The sequence below is a fragment of the Phoca vitulina genome, unplaced genomic scaffold (assembly GCF_004348235.1).
Source record: "Phoca vitulina isolate PV1807 unplaced genomic scaffold, GSC_HSeal_1.0 scaffold102, whole genome shotgun sequence".
Classification (NCBI taxonomy): Eukaryota; Metazoa; Chordata; class Mammalia; order Carnivora; family Phocidae; genus Phoca; species Phoca vitulina.
Window position 1 is genome coordinate 272,747 of NW_022589805.1, and position 17,109 is coordinate 289,855.

The following is a 17,109-nucleotide window of genomic DNA, read 5'->3' on the forward strand; positions in this document are numbered from 1 at the left end:
GAAGAAGACTCCAGCAACCTCCTCACTGGCCCCCAAGGCAGCTGGATCATACACTTCGCAGTCAACCGTCCTCTAGTGCCTCCCCTGTAGTGCACACTTAGAATCAATTGCAAACCCCTTGGCCTCCAGGCCCTGCACAACCTGACACCTGCCTCTCTCCTTCCCCCTCCCCACCCCCCACGCTCCGGACACACAGAGCCTGTCCCAGGCCGAGCCGGTCCAGTGTGTCACTGCAGCTGCTCTGGGGGAACTGAGGGGTCTCAGCCTCATGTTGCATTTGTTGTGCACCCAGGAAATTCTCCCTTTTGTAAGAGCCAACACAGTGGTCTATGGGGCAATAGATTTAGGCTGAGAAGCCCTTTTATTTCAGGAAGGGGAAGTGGTATTTGGCAAAGGGAAGAGGGAAACATACACTTCACTTAAGGATGGGGGGGCATCTTGGGGCACCTGGGTGGCTCAGTTGGTTAAGCGTCTGCCTTTGGCTCAGGTTGTGATCCCAGGGTCCTGGGATCCAGCCCAGCATCCGGCTCCCTGCTCAACAAGGAGTCTGCTTCTCCCTCTATCCCTCGCCCCCACCCCTGGCTTGTGCTCTCTCTGTCAAATAAATAAATCTTAGAAAAAAAAAAAAAAGGATGGGGGGCGTCTTGTGTCAACGATCCTTCAATAAAAGATAAGGGGTGCCTGGGTGGCTCAGTTGTTAAGGGTCTGCCTTCGGCTCAGGTCATGATCCCAGGGTCCTGGGATGGAGCCCTGCATCGGGCTCCCTGCTCCGGGAAGCCTGCTTCTCCCTCTCCCACTCCCACTGCTTGTGTTCCTGCTCTCGCTGTGTCTCTCTCTGTCAAATAAATAAATAAAATCTTTAAAAATAAATAAAAGATAAATAAAATTTAAATTAAAATTTTTTTAAAAATGACAGGCAGGACCCAGGCTCTGTGGAAGGCAAACACACCAGGTTCCAGACACACTTAACAGCACCTCCTGTCCTCTCAGCCTGTGGACTGACTTCAGACATCCTCAGATATTCGAGAAAGCAGTCTCTGGTACCTCAGGGAACTGTGTTTTTTTTTTTTTTTTTTTTTTTTGTTGTTGTTTATTTAAGAGACACAGAGAGAGAGAGAGAGGCAGAGGGAGAAGCAGGCTCCCCGCTGAGCAGGGAGCCCGATGCGGGACTCAATCCCAGGACCCTGGGATCATGACCTGAGCCGAAGGCAGACACTTAACCATCTGAGCCACCCAGGCACCTGGGAACTGTGGCTTTTTAAGATGCCTAGGGATCCAAACCAAGGCTTGAGGGGGCCTGGACAGATTTCAGCCCCTATGCATACAAGGAAAATGGAAGAAGAAAAAAAAATGATTAGATGAACATGTACGAGTTGAACTGACAGAGACTGGCAGGGACTTGCTTGGGGAGAGCAGAGAGAGAAGCAGAGGAGGAGAAGGCCCCTGGGTCTCCCGACCAGCACTGTAGCCTCTACGAGGCTGCCCGTTCCTTTCCCAGAGGTCACTGCCTTCCCCTGGAGAAAATTATTACGATGGTAATCTTTAGGTTATGTATATTGCCCTCCGGAAAGGAAAAACAAATGTGTCTCCCTTTATCTTCCTTTCTTTGTTCAAGGCACCAACTTCTGGGTGAGCTTCTCCCCTCCTCGGGCAGCATCCTGGGAGTTACCAGAGGAGGAAAAGCTCGTGGCTATAGGGTACTTTTTGGCCTGGAAAGGGCCCAGGGATGATGGGATTTTCTTCCAATTTCATAAACCCTCGAATAAGGCACCTTAATTTTTGAAGCTTAAAAAATAGGGGTGTTGGGGCACCTGGCTAGCTCAGTCAGTGGAGCATGTGACTATTGATCTCGGGGTGTAGGTTCGAGCCCCATGTCGGGTGTAGAGATTACTTAAAAATAAAATATATTTTTTGAACAGTTGAGGGCAGGTATTGAGAGACCAGGCAGTCTGGCAGATGCAGGCTGTTGTCTGAAAGCTAAGCTGTTGCTGTTAGTAACTATGCTGTTACTGTTACTGTTGGTGTTCAGGCCTCAGGAACAAGGATGCCCCCCCACCCCTAGCACAAGGGGACCTGCACAGACCCCCTTTGGGGCAACAGCAGCTGCAGTTTGGAGGCTGTGACCACAGCTTCAAAGGCACTAACTCTTCTGGGCTTTCAGAGGTGCCAAAACGTTCAAATTAGGAGAAGCACCTAATGGCCTGGTGGTGCCGGCGCAGGGTTTTGTGTGATTCTTAAAGTCCTTTTCATCCTTTGTAGGACTTCGATGCCAACTCGGAACGGGTCAGAACTCAGAGACTGAGTATTTTGCTGATTCGCTTGACACCCATCCCAGGATGCTGAATTCAGACCCCTGCCCACGGCAACACTAGGTCTGGCGGCAACCCAGGCCCTGACCCCTGCTTGCACACATGCTAATGGTGGGACATGGCCCTGTGGCCCTCTGTGGAGGCAGGTGCAGCCACTTGGGACCTGGCCTGGAACTTACTAGAACACTTTTTATTTCAGTGGGTGACTCTGAAGCTTTTTCTCCAAATAGCTCCTTCTGCTTTGTGTCTTTTTTTTTTTTTAAGATTTTGTTTGAGAGCGAGAGAGCACAAGCGGGGGGAGGAGCAGAGGGAGAGAGAGAGAGAAGCGGACTCCCCGCTGAGCAGGGAGCCTGACACAGGGCTAAATCCCAGGACCCTGATATCATGAACTGAGCCAAAGGCAGACACTTAACTGAGCCACCCAGGTACCCCTGTCGGTGTCCACTTTTTATTCCACCATCAAGGACACTGGAAATGTCCCAGGTTGAATCCACAGACCCCCAAACTTTCAGGAGTGAGTGGACCCAAGGCCTTTGTCCCTCTTCACGCTTTGTGGCATTGGCACTTTGTCCAGGCCCCTCTAGGGACTTCCTGGCCATGCACTTGCTGGGCTGCCCTTAGCAATCGCCTGCACCTGGTCTGTGGCCCCTGCAGGAGGGGCGGGGTGGGCCATTCTGCTGGGCTTCCAGCCTCCCTGCCCAGCACAACCACGATGAATCACTGGCAGGGTCTTTTCTGAGCAAGTCTGGCTCAGGGAGAGGCAGGGTGGAGGAGGCAGCCACGTCCCCTGCTGCATTTATCCCCGGAAGCTTCCGCTGGGGGATACCACTTGGCGAACTAGCCTTGAGGGCATGTTTTGAAAGATGCCTTCTGTCCTGCCAAAGCATTCAGGACATTTCTCCCCCAGCTTGTGGATGAGGTCATTATAGGCATTGGAATAAAAAAAATGACCACCCAAACTCAGAATCTACGGTGTCTATGGCTTGGGAGAAGGAAGACAAGTAAAAATGAGTTTGGTGTGAGAGACTCTCCTGTGTAGAGAAGCAATTCCGTTCCATGCGTGGTTGGGAGCATGTGTGCATTGGGGCTCAGGCTTTGCACTTGTAATTCCTAGAAGGCACCATTGTTACCCCGACACTTGTAGGGAGCAGAGAGGCCATCTGGGGAGGCTTCGCCGGCTGACAGCCCCTTTCCCTGCTCAGCATGGCTGCCTGGTAGCTGCAGGGCCCTCTCAACAGCTGTTCCGTGTCAGCGAGATCCTGCCTCCCTTAAGGACTGGGTCTCTGCCTGGGTGCCAAGGGCCCCCACCCCAGCCAGAGCCCAGTCCAGGTGGCATCCTGAGCAGCACCTGGCATCAGGCCCCAGCAGGTGGGCGGCTTTCATGGAGCTCCCCTCCCCAAGACTGCATCTCTTCAGGTATGAAGACAGTCCCCTGTCAGGATTCTCTGGTCCGATGGGGTATCGGGGGACAGGGTGGGAACGCAAGCCATCCGGTATGCTCCCTGAAGGGGCCAACGCCCCCAGGCACAGGTCAAAGGGGGCCGTGGTCTCAGTGTCAGACAGGCAGGTGTCGTCCGAGTGGGGGGGGGGGGTGCCACGTGTGTGGTTCAGGAAACAGGAAGGACGGGCCTGACCCCAGCACCTGCTCCATGAGCAGGGCATTCCTCCTGCTTCTTTGGAAAAAAAGTTTGTTTTGCTCACAATCTGCATTTTCACAAATGCACTTCACAGGACATTGTCCTGTACCTCTTGGTCCCCGGGGTTCTGCCCTAGCTCCCGTCTCGTCCAGGAGACCTCAGTGGCCAGTGCTCCTGCCATGTACTTATTCAGGGATTTGAGGACAAAAGGGGACAAGGGGTACCAGCTCAGAACAAAAGCTGTGAAGGAGACCAAAGAACCACTTGACCAAACCCCCTCTCCCTGCACCCACATTTATCGTGAACATTAAGACTAAGGCAGTTTCGGGGCGCCTGGCTGGCTCTGTCGGCGGAAACTGCGATTCTTGGGGTTGTGGGTTCGAGCCCCACGTTGGGTGCTGAGATTACTTAAAAAAAATCTTTAAGGAAATAAAAAAGAATAAGGCAATTTCAAAGTCTAGATGGTTGTTCTTGGTCCCCTATGTCCTTGCTCCTCCAAGTAGGTCCAGGCCTCACCTGGGAACTCATTCGAAACCTAGAAGCTCAGTCTGCCCACTCCCTGGCCCAGACCTACTAAATCGGGGTGTTAGCAAGATCTCAGGTAAGCCGTCTGCGGGTCAGAGCTGGGGGAGTGCTGCCCTGAGCACAGGGCAGTGTCAGGGAGGATGCGTGCTCCCCAGCACTGTGCTCTCACTGGCCCTGACAAAGAGACATCTCCTCGTTCCCAGCACAAACTGGGGTCGGTGCTCTGGCTTCGAGCCCTGGCACCACCTTGTACCTTCCTCCAGTGGCTGATCGTGTCTCTCGGTGGAGTTCCCCAAGGGCTGGGATCCGTGCCTAGGATCTGCTCGGTAAATGCTTGCTGAGTAAGCAAACTCGGTGCTTGGACAAGACCTGCGTATTTTCCTGTCAACTAGAAGCAGCAGTGTGCACCCCTCCAACTGCCTGTTCCGGAGAGAAGGGGGCCTCGGCTTGGGGCCCACTCATGTCTTTCCTGCCATTTCTCATACTCGTGGACCTCTCCCCACAAGAGAATCCCCTTTCCTCACCCAGGAAACCAGAGACCAGAACGCCAGTGTCTAGAGGGTTGGCAACAGCGAGAACTGACTTCCCTGGAAGCTCAGAGGGTCCTCTGTGCTTCTGGCTGCGGAGGTCCAGCCCTCACAGGGGACACTTGTTCTGGCCGCTGAACACCAGGCAACTCTGGTTGCCTCCCGCGCAGAACCCTGGCCTCCCTCAAGTTTGCTCTTTCTCTGCACCTCCCAGCTTCAATCTTGTCCCCAAGACTCTCCCTCCCTGACCGCCCAGCCTCCAGATGCTCAACTTGTGGCAGCACATGAAACAACCCTCCCTCTTCTGAGGCTCCCAAACCTGTGCCAGACGTGAAGGAGTCCTGTGTGGGGTCAGAGACACAGGAAGGTTCCTGGTGCAGGGAGCCCCGGCACACCATGCCTCACCATCCTTCCAAGGATTCCTCTCTGGACATTTTCCTGACAGTCCACCCTCACCTGGAACATTCTCTAAACATCACTACTGGCTTTGAGGATCTTCGTCTATAAACTTTGTTGATATGCCTATATAGGACCACTTTAAACATACATTTTTTTTTTTTTTTTTTAAAGATTTTATTTATTTATTTGAGAGAGAGAGAATGAGAGACAGAGAGCATGAGAGGGAGGAGGGTCAGAGGGAGAAGCAGACTCCCCGCCGAGCAGGGAGCCCGATGCGGGACTCGATCCCGGGACTCCAGGATCATGACCTGAGCTGAAGGCAGTTGCTTAACCAACTGAGCCACCCAGGCGCCCCTAAACATACATTTCTAAGAGGCTTCCTTGGGGTCCCGGGACCAGAGCATAAAGCCCATTTCAGTAACAGCCCTCTCCAGGTGCTGAACCGGTGGGCACCACACTCAGGCAGGCCAAGTCCCACTTAGTCCTGTGTAAAGTCCTGTCTGTGACGCTTGAGAGGTGAGAGGTATTGTAATGCACCCCCCTTTCCTCAAGGTATCCCCAAAGTGAGTTCAAGGTGAGCCTGCAGAGCTAGTAGGGGAGGAAAGCTCCTTTTGGGACCAGCGGTGAAGAGCGTGGCTCTGGCTGAGCGGCCCACACCTGCCCCTGCCCACTGCCCGTGAACTGTCCTACACTGTCCTACCTCGCAGCCAGGACGGAGGAGCTAGTGGGGTCTTCCAACACGTGTTACCAAGTGTCACCGAGGAAGGCAGGTGGGGTTGAGAGAGCTCACTCCCCACCAAGGCCCTGGCTCCTGGTGGCCGCCCCCCTGACGTGCCCACTCGCCATCCCTCCACCGGGACGCCACAGGCCCCCACTTCCCGTGCGCTTGCCTCCCGCTCGCTCTCAACACCCCCGATGTGTCTGAATCAGCCCAAGGTGTTCAGTCAGCACCTGTGGATTCTCCGCTGGGTGCCATAATCTGACACAGGTGCCACCGTCCACACAGCCTGGCAAATCCTCGGGAGGAAGGCGTGCGCGCACTGAAGGCACCGCCTGCCTCACCATCACCAAAGCTCCAGTCTCGTCCTTCAGCCTGGGGGCTACATTCGCTTACGTTTCAGAACCGACCCATTTCCCTACTCCTGACTTTGCACAATGAAATCATACCCAAGTGATGCAGTGGCACGACGAACACAAGACATCCCAGGAAGGTGCAATCTGGTTTCTCCAGCCCCCATCCCTACGTGCTCCTGCACCCCTACTTGCTAAGGTGGCCCGGCTGGAGCACTGACTTCCCAGCACGGTCCTTGGGTGACATGCGTCCCGAAGGTGCGATGGCGACCAATCTGTACTCAGCTCCTCCATGAAAGGACTTTCCTTTTTCAGAGCAGCTTACTCTCCCGTGCAGTGCTAGAAGCACATTTAGGCATAAATGGAATCTTCTGTTCCATTTTGTAGCAGTCAAAAAAAAAAAAAAAAGGGAGAAAGTTAAGTCTTCAGCCTGACATCTTATAAGCCGAAGACACTCCACCTCGTTTTCCAGAGATTGCATCCTACTCCTGTTTTCAACATGCTAAATTCTCAGAAACATCATCAAACACACGTACTAGGCACACTCAACCGAGACCCTTCGATCTCACGAAGACTAGCTGCTAAGCTAATTCTAAGGGTCGTTAGCCAACTGGGACCATCTTTGAATCCAAGCAGTTTTACCAGCTTTTATTATAAACACCAGCACATTTCAAGTTTCCTCTTTTTGATCACAAATATAGGACTTTTTTCTTCTCCTCTTAAGTATACAGCATGAGACACAGCGCCGGGGTTTTCCAGCTGTCTTACAGAAATCTCCTTACGCCAAGTGCGGGGTTAGCATCCACCGACCACACCCTCGGCCGCATCCCTTGGCGGATTACACAGGACGTGGACTCCAAAAAGATGAGATCTGTACATAGAGTTTCGGATCCCAGGACGACCTGAAAAAGAGGCCCCCCACTGGCCCCATTAAATGGCTGCCCTGCACGACGTGTAACATGGGCCTGGAGCCGCCCCTCCAGGGCTCCAGATGGCTCACCCCTTCGGTCTGAACACGGGGTCAGGGTTTAACATCAGTGGAGAGGGTGATTTGGGAGAGGGTCCCAGATTCGAGGAGCAAGGAAGCAGAGCAAGGATGGCCAGATGGCCACTGGAGGGCCATGGCCCTGCTTTCCCTTTTGGGGATGTGGTGGAGGTGGCAGTTGGTTGGCAATGCTAGATGGTCTTATTATCTGGCATAATCTATGTTAAAATTCAAGATTTGAAGCTCTGTGCTAGAATTAATTTTTTTCAAAGTTTCCTCAAGTTTAGACTCCCAAATCAAGTATTTTGAAATGATCTCTGTGAATACAGGGCCAAAAGGGAAGCTATCTGGGCCATGAATTCTAAATTTTCCACCACAAACCCCCTCCCCCCCAGGTTGGGGGACCAGGGACACAAGAGGCAGGACTCAAGTCCCTTGTGCTTGGTGGGGAAGGGATGTTGCAGTCTAGAGGGCACACATCCACGCTCCCCGGAGGCATGCCTCCACTCCGACGTGATGTTTACAGCATCCAGGGACTCGAGTGTCACCCTCTTGGTAAGGGCACCTGTGGACCTGGGGGGGGCAGGCGGGGTGGTGGTGGGTGGTGTGTGGGACCACGTGGCCAAGTGCCCGTCCCTCGAAGCTGGAGGGCTCTTTCACCACGGTGCTGCCCTCACAGTCCCTGTTTCTAGAGGGTGGAGAGCGAAGGCCAGAGCTCTTAGCTGCCCAGCCCAGCATCGGAGGCCACAGCAGGACACGCTGCGTGCAGCATCCTCCCATACGGAGCACAGGATTTAGGGGGAAGCAGGAACCACCTCCAGTCCCTGGAGCAGATTTTGCACCAATTCCGGGATTTGCATATAGGAAAGGGGAGGGTAGGTACTGCTGACAACAACCGCAGGAACCATCCCTACTCTGGTTTCTCGAGGCTTGAGGAGGACAGGAGGCAAAGTGCTGCTCCGGACCCACCTGCAGCCCTAACTCGGTGGGTGAAGCTCCCCGTGGAGCACTGAATATATGAGGCCATCACTGAGCTTGGCCACCTTGCTTCCTGGAAAGAGAACCACCCAAGGCCTTGGCTGAGCCTGGCTGCCACCCACATGGCCACCAGGACCGTGGTCCCTGCCTCTCCTCTGTGAGCAATCCACCAGAATCATGTCTTACAAAGAACAGACTCTAAAAATATATATAAATAAATAAAAACCTTAAACATTCTTACAGGGATCTTAAAGAACAGAATACATGTTAAAAACTTCAGTAATTTATATCAATTTTAAGCGGTACTTTATATACAATGGGGGAAAAACACATGCATAGTCCAAATACAATGTTGAAAACAGCATTTTCATAACAAAAAACCCCGAACACTAAGTGTTAATACCATGTACATGAATTCAAGAAGGACCACCCTTTTTGTCTGTTGCACACAGTTTATTTAACAATATGATATAAGAAATGAGTTGGTACTTTACCATTCTATACAGTGATTGAATCTTCTTGAATTTTCTTATTTATAGTAATTATAGCGCTTGCATGATTTACACTAGAATTGCTTTTCCTCATTTCAAGTTTCACATAGAAGAAAGAAAAGAATGCTTCTTCTCTATTAACATTAGCATGGTCTAAGAGAGTGATCATCCCTATTTTTTGTCTAAAACCAGTTTTATCAGAGAAACAAAGCAACAATTTCTACATCTGCAAGACAAGAGTTTGGCTTAGGCCAGTATGTATAGATAGATGTGTGTGTGGGTGTGTACGTGTGTGCACGCAGGAGCCAATTCCTATCGTCCAGGGGTAATACTTGGAGAACGCCCACAGAGTTCACTATAGAAAAAATCTTCCCGCAACGTCAGAAAGTTATCGGGATACATTATAAGCTTGCATTATTTCAAGAATCAGTTTCTGAATATTATTTTTCTTCTCACTTTTAAACATAAATGTTTAAAGTCTTGAAAATACAAATAAAAAATATGAATATAATGAACTTGTTTTTCCCGTTAAAAAAAGGCATGAGTCACCAGTAATGACGACAAAAAGAATCCAAACAAAACCCCCCTCCCCCCAAAACAAAAAAACAAAAACAAAAAACAAAAACAAAAAGAGAGAGAGAGAGAGAGACCAGATATTTAAATCAACTGGTTTTTAACAAAAAAATATATTCTTTGTATTGTTTCTTTAAACAGCAATCTACCCTTCCACGGCTTGGAAGTAGCAGTTCCGTCTAGGAATAAAAAGAGCCTAGATGCCTGGATTTCAGTACAAAAGGTCCAAGAACATGAAAGGGGGGAAAAAAAAGGCGATGCTCTCACAATGCTACAAACCCTCCACAAACTTTTCTAGGGTGTCTCCTGTGGTGTCGCCGACCAGGGACAGCTCACTGGACAACGCACTCCTGTTGGGGGTGTTCAGCTGCGGGAGCATTGCACTCTGTTCGGGGTTCCCCAAGTGTCCCTGATCTATGGAGCTGGCCATGGTGACTGCGAGTCCTGGGTGGGGGGAACCAGTCTGGGGCGAGACGTGGTGTGGCGAAGGCTGGGGCTGTATCCGTGGCGACGGGCTGGAATGTGGAGGCTGGGACTGGGGCCGCGGAGACTGGACAGGGGCCGGAGACCGCACCTGGCTACTGAGGGATGTGGCCATCTGCTGGCCGGGGAGGTGCGAGGCCTGCGGCTGTCCTGAGAGCATGTGCTGCTGGGGGCTCATGGGGTTCGGCTGGCCCGGGGAGCCGATCTGCTGCTTCATCTGCTGCTGCTGCAGAATCCGCTGCTGCAGGGCCTGCTGGATGTTGGGGGTGCTGTCTGCGCCCAGCCCCGGCTGCCCCATCTGGCCGAGCTGTCCCATCTGAGCCGCCATCTGGCCCATGGAGCCGCCCTGGATGGGGAGGTGCTGCTGCATCCGCTGCTGCTGCATGGCTGGGGGGTAGCCTCCGGGTCCCTGGGGCTGCTGGAACTGGCCGTGCCCGGCCATGCCCCCGGCCATGCCCGCGCTGCCCTGCTGCTGCTGCTGCTGCTGCTGGAGCAGCTGCCGGCGGAGCATCTCCCGGTACTGCGGGTTCATGCTCGCCATGCCGGGGCTGTGGCCCGGGTTCATGATGTTCAGGGCCTGGCCCTGGGGGTTCAGGCCTCCCATCGCCTGCTGCTGTGGAGGCACGCCGGGCCGGGGCCCGCCGGCTTGCATGGCATTCAGGTTCTGCAGGCCGGGCTGCTGGTGCAGGCCGGGCTGGGCCTGGAGGCCGGGCTGGGGCTGCAGGCCGGGCTGGGGCTGCAGGCCGGGCTGACTGGCCACGTACTTGGCTGTGCGCTGCTTGATGAAGGCCGCCATCAGCTGCGGGTTGGACTTGAGGATGTTGAGCACCTGCTGCTGCTGCTGCGGGGAGCTGGGCGACTTCAGGGTCCGCAGCAGGTCCTGCAGGGCGCCGGGCGAGATGCTCCGGGGCGGCTGCACGCCGGACATCCGCGGGCCGGCCACGGCCGGCTGGGCCTGCATGGACAGCACAGGCCGGGGCATGCCCGGCATTGGCTGCTGCTGGGGGAGAGGCGCCTGCTGCCACTGCCCGGGCGGCAGGCTGGGCATGACGGGCCCGCTGACCTGGCTGGGACGGGGCACGTTCAGGCCCACGGGGGCCATCTGGCTCACCGGGGTCACCATGCCCGTGCGCCCCGGGGGCATGCCGTTGTTGATGTTCACCCGGTACAGGTGCTGCTGCTGCTGGGCCTCCCGCTCAATCTGCCGGGCCGCTTCCACTGCGGCTGGTGGGGGCTGTGCGGGGGGCGGCGGGGCCGGCACCTGGTTGGCGGGCTTCCCGGTGGACACCGTCGTGGGGGGCTGAGTCCGGGCCACGCTGGGGAAGCCGGCTGGTGACATGCTCACGGGCGAGGGCTGGGGCTGGGCCGGGGGCTGCGGCGTCTGGGGCGTGCTGGGCTGCTGCGTGGGGGTCCCGGGCGGAGCTGAGGTAGGGGAAGGCAGACTCTGCTGAGGCACGTTGCGGGTGTTCATGGTGGCCATCCGCCGGCGCATGAGCTGAGCCTGCTGCAGGCGGTGCTGGATCTGCTGCTGGCGGAGCTTGTGTTTGATGTTGAGGCAGAAGGGCACCGGGCATTTGTTTTCTTGGCAGTGTTTGGCGTGGTAGCAGCACAGGGCGATGAGCTGCTTGCACACCGGGCAGCCCCCGTTGGTCTTGCGCTTGCAGCCCTTGGTGTGCTGCACCACCCGCTTCATCTTCTGGCAGGACGGCAGCGAGCAGTTGGCGTTGCGGCACTGGCAGGCGTGCACCAGGGACTGGATGCAGCGCTGGATGCTCAGGCGCCGCGACTCCTGGGGGCTCTTGGACTGTGGCTCGCCCTGGCTACTGCCCTCGTCGTCCAGGCCCAGCCCCCACTTCACCATCTTGTGGGCGTGGCTCTTGGTGTTGTAGCAGTTGATGCAAAGGTCGTAGTCCTGCGGATAAGCACAGGGCATGCGCCGCGGTCAGCACGAGGCCCCACGGGACCAGACGTCCACCCGCGTCCACCCCGGCAGCCTCACAACCGCCCCCCCACCCCCCACGGTCTCAGAGGCTCCTGAGTGCGTTGGCTCACATCGAGTCCCCTTTCCTTCCTTCCTCGGCCCCTGGGGAAGGGCACCCACACCACTGAGGCCCTGCTCCCATACCTGGCCTGGGAAGCCTGGCAGTTCCTCCCGAGCTCACCCAAGTGCTACGCACCTGAGTTTCTAGAAACCAACCCCCACTCCCTGGGGCTGCTGCCGGGTGCCCTAGTGCATCCCCTGAGCTCTGCAGGGTGGCCCAGAGGGCCTGGGGGACTGAGAGGCCTTCACCACAAGACAGGCTTTGGGCTCAAACCCCAGCGACAAACCACATGCTCACAGGTTTCTTAAAAGTTACTTGTATCTGCAGACAGAGACTACCAAATGCCAGGTCTGGAGAAGGAAACCCTATGACCGAGACACACCCTTTTTCCAAAAGGACATGAAGATCCCAACAGTGGGAAGTGACAGAGGACAAAAGAAGGCTGGAAAAACCGGGAAGTGAAGACAAAGGCATTACAGAGGATCCATCCGTCCCCTCTGCCCAAGATCACAGAGCTGCTCCTACGGGCATGTGATTCTGGGAACCGTTTGGAACGCAGACACTGGCAAGGCGAGGATGGGGTGGGGGGATGGAGGGACCCATCTGGGGAAGGGACGGACCACACCCCTTCACACAGTGTGTGCAACCACGGGTCCCCCAGGACAGCGCCTTCTTAGCTGCTCAGCAAGGCTACATACAACTGGAGGCATGAACAGGGGAAACCAGCCAGAATCCTGGTGGGGCCGAAGCACAGCCGGCACCTCTTTTGGCTCCTACTCTGGCACCAGAGGGCCCGTGGATGTTCCTGACACACGGCCGGTGTTAGCAAACAACAAGGAATAATATAAAAGTGCTCTGTAATCATGTCTTCCTGAAAAAATCAGCACAAACACTGCCCCCCCTAGGAGGCCTGCCCACTCCTCTGCCTCCTGGGGAGACCAGACCCTCCTGCCAGGGGCCAAGTGTAGCCCGGACACACATAGATGGCCCTCTGTTATGCTCAGCAGGGTTGGGACCATACATGCTCTGTGAAGGGAGAAAGGCTCCTTCCTTCCTACCCTGAACGTCTGCTGTTGAGCCTGGAGCAGGCACAGAGCACAGATTCTCTTCTTTGTGAACAAGGAAACACCAACCTCACGACCCACAACTCCCGGAAAGGACCAGGAGGTGAATGAACCTTTTTCATTTGGTCATTTGGTGCCCCTGGAAAATGCCAACTATCTCACCGTTCAATCTGAAATGCTGACCGCGCCAACGGAGGCGAGGGCGGGGGAGGGACCAGGGAGGGAGGGAAGTGGGGCCTACCTCGCACACGGTGCAGTGCCAGCGTGTCTCCACGTGGTGCTTGCACTCGTTGCAGGTGTAGACGAAGCGGTCCTGGCCCTGGGTGTGCAGCTCCACCAGCATGCACAGTGTGGACCACTTGGACCGGCGCAAGGAGGAGAACTCCCAGTGCTTGTCTCTGGCGAGGGTGAGGAAGGCGTCCCGCCCGTCCATGAGGTCACAGCTGAGCAGAGGATCGGGGTCAACAATGGGGGGCAGCGTGTTGATGACAGGCCCAGCGTGCAGGTGGATCACAAAGAAGACCTGCAGGGGAGGACAGCATTAGCCCCCATGGAGAGCGAGGCAACTCGGCCTTCCAGGGCCTTCCAGGGCCCAGGGCCCTCTCCACAAGGCCCATGGGCCCCGGCTTCTCAGCAACCCCTCTCCTTGATCCCACAGACCAGGAGGGGCCCCAGTCTGTGGCCCCGTGTCTCTACCTCTTTGTGCTTCTCCATCGTGGCGTAGAGCTTCTGGGACAAGTCGTTGGACACATTGGGCATGCTGGGCTTCTTCTTGTTGGCTCGACTGATGCTGCTTTTATTCTTGTTGGTTTTCTTGTTGTTCTTCTTCTTGGCATTCTTGCTGTCGCCCTGGCTGCCCTGAAACAACATGCGAAGTTGCTGCTCGAGCCCAGCCTCCCCTCCTCCGTGCCCGGCACTTGGCTGGGGCATCCAGGTCCCTGGCCGTGGGGGCTCCAGGAGGCCGCGTGCCGGCAAACACACGGCTGCCTTCGGAAGGCGTCATGGAGGCAGAGGTGAGGAGGACGGGAGCAGGGCCAGGGGTGCAGTGGTGACACAGGGGCCAGACCGGCCACATGGCAGGTCATCTCTCGGGGGAGCATACGCCCAGGATGGACTCTAACAACGCAGGGGGTCCAAGCTATCTTCCCTTGCTCCATACCACTCCATACCATGTGCCGCATGCTCCGTTGCACACGGTTCCAAACATCCACTGCACACGAGACGGGGGAATGGTGCCAGGAGAAGGTGCCATGTGGGCCTGAAACCTCCACCCTGAGCTCTCCAGCGGACTGAGGTTGAGAAGTCCTGCCCCTCACGTCTGGAAAGAACTCGGGCCCTCTGTCATTTAGGCCCCAGGTCTGGTCCAATGAACTTTGTTCTCAACAAGAGGAGAGAGAAGGATAGACGCTCTGGGTGCCGAGGGGCGCTGACAACTCCTGTCTGGGGCCCGGGGCAGAAGAGGGCCCCGTTGAAGAGCGGCATGCCGCCGCGGGCTGCGCGAGCACCAGGCGGCCGCGGAGGGACCGCGCGGTACAGGGAGCTCCACACACCGCTCGAGTTTTCAGTAAGCCTTGAAACCCTTCTAAAAACTAAGCTGACTTTCAAAAAGTTATAAAAGAAATAGATTCACTGCACAAAGTTCAGAAAATATAGACAGATTAAAAAAAAAAAAAAGTTTTTTTGGCCACCCTGAGCAGCAGCATTCCGAGTTTTCTTCTTGGAATTGTACCTATGCGTGGCTCCCGCGGGTAGTTCTCCCCCCGGAGCTGGGGTCACACACGTGATGCTGCAGCCTATCCCTTCCCCACCTCCCCCAGGGAAGGACACGGCCAATGGTAAAGCGGCAGTCCGGCCCACGTGCCTTCAACAACTGAGGCCACTGCCCGCCATGGGATCCCGGGGTGTCCACAGGGTGGGACCTGCCCACTGCCTCTGTGGACTGGATATCGCGGGCAAGTCCCCGACACCGCAAAGGCTGGTAAGGCGCCACCACCAGGCCAGAGATAAGCAGGTCCTCCTCGGACAGGACACCCAGCTGGAGTCTGTGTCCTGCCTCAGAGGCCACAGACCCTCTTCTCCCTGCTGTGACCCCCTGCCCTGGAGCCCCAGATGCATGTTCTGACTCAGGCCACCTCCCATCCAAGGTGCGGGCACTGGTGGACACGGAGAAGGACTTGGGCTCACAGCTCAGCTCTGCGCTCTCTCCTGCCAGAACTCCCTGGTTTCTACTCAAATTCGGCCCACCGAAACAGGATCTCTGGTCGCCTCCCAGAAACCCTGGCAGAGTGGTTTCTCGAGCCCTAAACCCCCTGATGTTCGGGAGTATCGTTATCTTTGGTCGGATGACAGATCCTGCCTCCAGGGAGGCCCCAGCAAAAGGACCCCCGCAGCAGACCCTAGTTCTGAGGGCCCGTCTTGCACAGCCCCTTGGCATTAACAGGCATCTTGGCAGCCAGTTCCTGAAGGACTTCTTTTCCAAATATGCTTCCCTAGCTTCCTCCTTTGGGTAGAGGCGGCAGCGCTGACTCAGATGCTCGGGCCCCAGACTCAGCAGGCAGCTCCGATCCAGGATGTCCCTCACACACCACAACGGTCCATGCCACGTTCTGGGGCTGCTACCCTCAAAACACATCATACACTCCCCACTGCTTCTACAGCTATGAACCAAATGGAAACCCCCATCCTTTCTTGGACATCCCGAACACACACACACTTGCTCCCAACGTGAGCCCTCACACATCTCCTCCTCCCACCGGCAGCTCCCCCCACCCCGTGTGGGTTCCTTCTCAGCAGGTCAACCTCCCCAGCCACCTCCCCAGACAGGCTCCGCCGGAAACACCGGCACCCGGCCGATCTCAGTGCTCCCTTTCCTTACAGCTCCTACTGCTGCCTCTGGATGCACTGTTCTCCCTACTAGAACGCGCGCCCTGGGAGGGTAGGGATGGGGTCTTCTACAGCTCACCACGGCACTGCTGAGCACGGAGCCCACGTGAGGCGGGACTTAGTAAGCAGGTGAGTGCCCGAAGGCAATACCAGATGGAGGGCTGTCTGATGGGGTGGGCTGGCTCGTGATGAAGTGAAAGGGAGAGACCTGACGCCGGAGGTTCTCCTTCTCAGGGAAGGTCTGTAGTTAATGGCTGCTGACTGCGAGCACGGGGCTCTGTCTGCCTGCTCTGGGCTGCTGGGTAGGATGCCCTCCGCTCTCGTCTTTCCGAGCCTCCGCCCCACCTGCCCCGTTCACAGATGCCAGACCCAGCACCTCCCATCTGCCTTCTCCCGGGTGACGTCGTGTCTCCAGCACCGCATCTCAGCTTGCCCTGCGGTGGCTGGTGACAAGGGGAGGGCACGTGTGAAAGCAGCCCCACCGACAAAGAAGGTGTGCGTCCACTGTCCTTGGCGCGAGGCTGGGCCCGCTGCGTCTCCTTACCTCTGTTGTCTCGCTAGCCGCCGTGCTCTCCTCCTTCTTCCTCTCCTCTTCTTCTTGCTCCAGCTCCTTAATGCTCTCTTCCAGCACATTAGGCCAGAAGTCACCCTCAAAATAGGGCAGCTCCTTGGCACTGGTGAGCCTGTCTTCAGTTGCTTGTTTGAAAATGTCCTGGAGAGTGAAGGAAGCACAGCAAAGAGGGAAGTGAGTGGCGCTCCGGGGAGGGGCCCAGGGGCCGTGCCACTGCGTGAGGATGGGGCACGGCGACTACACGTAAGGTGCTCCTACGCCTTTTCTCTACACTCTTCTTTTTGCTTTCTACTCCTCATAGGTGAACAGAGCTCTGACATGCATGAGCCGCCAGGCCCTGCTTCGGCCCCAGGTACCTTGTAGTCGTGAATGATCCGCTCCGCAAACGCCTTGTCCAGCATCTTCTTGTACCACTCCTGTAGGCGCTTTGGTTTGGGGATTTTCTGATCAGGGGGGTGGCAATGGAAGATATAGTCATCTCCTTCACTTGGGGGGCAGGCCCAGATGTGTCCTGTTACATACCTGCAGGACACACAAATTCAGACCACAGTGCTGAGTGAAAGCCTCCCTG

The 17,109-nt window shown here is 55.9% G+C and overlaps 1 protein-coding gene across 4 annotated transcripts in view; it reads right to left on the minus strand.

The window, feature by feature from the left end:
- Positions 1-9,555: 9,555 nt before the first annotated feature.
- CREBBP (CREB binding protein) overlaps positions 9,556-17,109 on the minus strand; it is a 121,725-nt gene continuing 114,171 nt past the window's right edge. For 3 of the 4 annotated variants that reach the window (XM_032397760.1, XM_032397759.1, XM_032397758.1), the window contains 5 exons: positions 16,895-17,060; positions 16,512-16,679; positions 13,781-13,942; positions 13,326-13,607; positions 9,556-11,890 (listed from right to left, as the gene is read on the minus strand). In XM_032397760.1, the coding sequence (XP_032253651.1) occupies positions 9,767-11,890; positions 13,326-13,607; positions 13,781-13,942; positions 16,512-16,679; positions 16,895-17,060 (2,902 nt within the window). In that variant the 3' untranslated portion in view covers positions 9,556-9,766. The remainder of the gene's footprint in view (positions 11,891-13,325; positions 13,608-13,780; positions 13,943-16,511; positions 16,680-16,894; positions 17,061-17,109) is intronic. The other variant, XM_032397761.1, reaches the window with a different exon arrangement.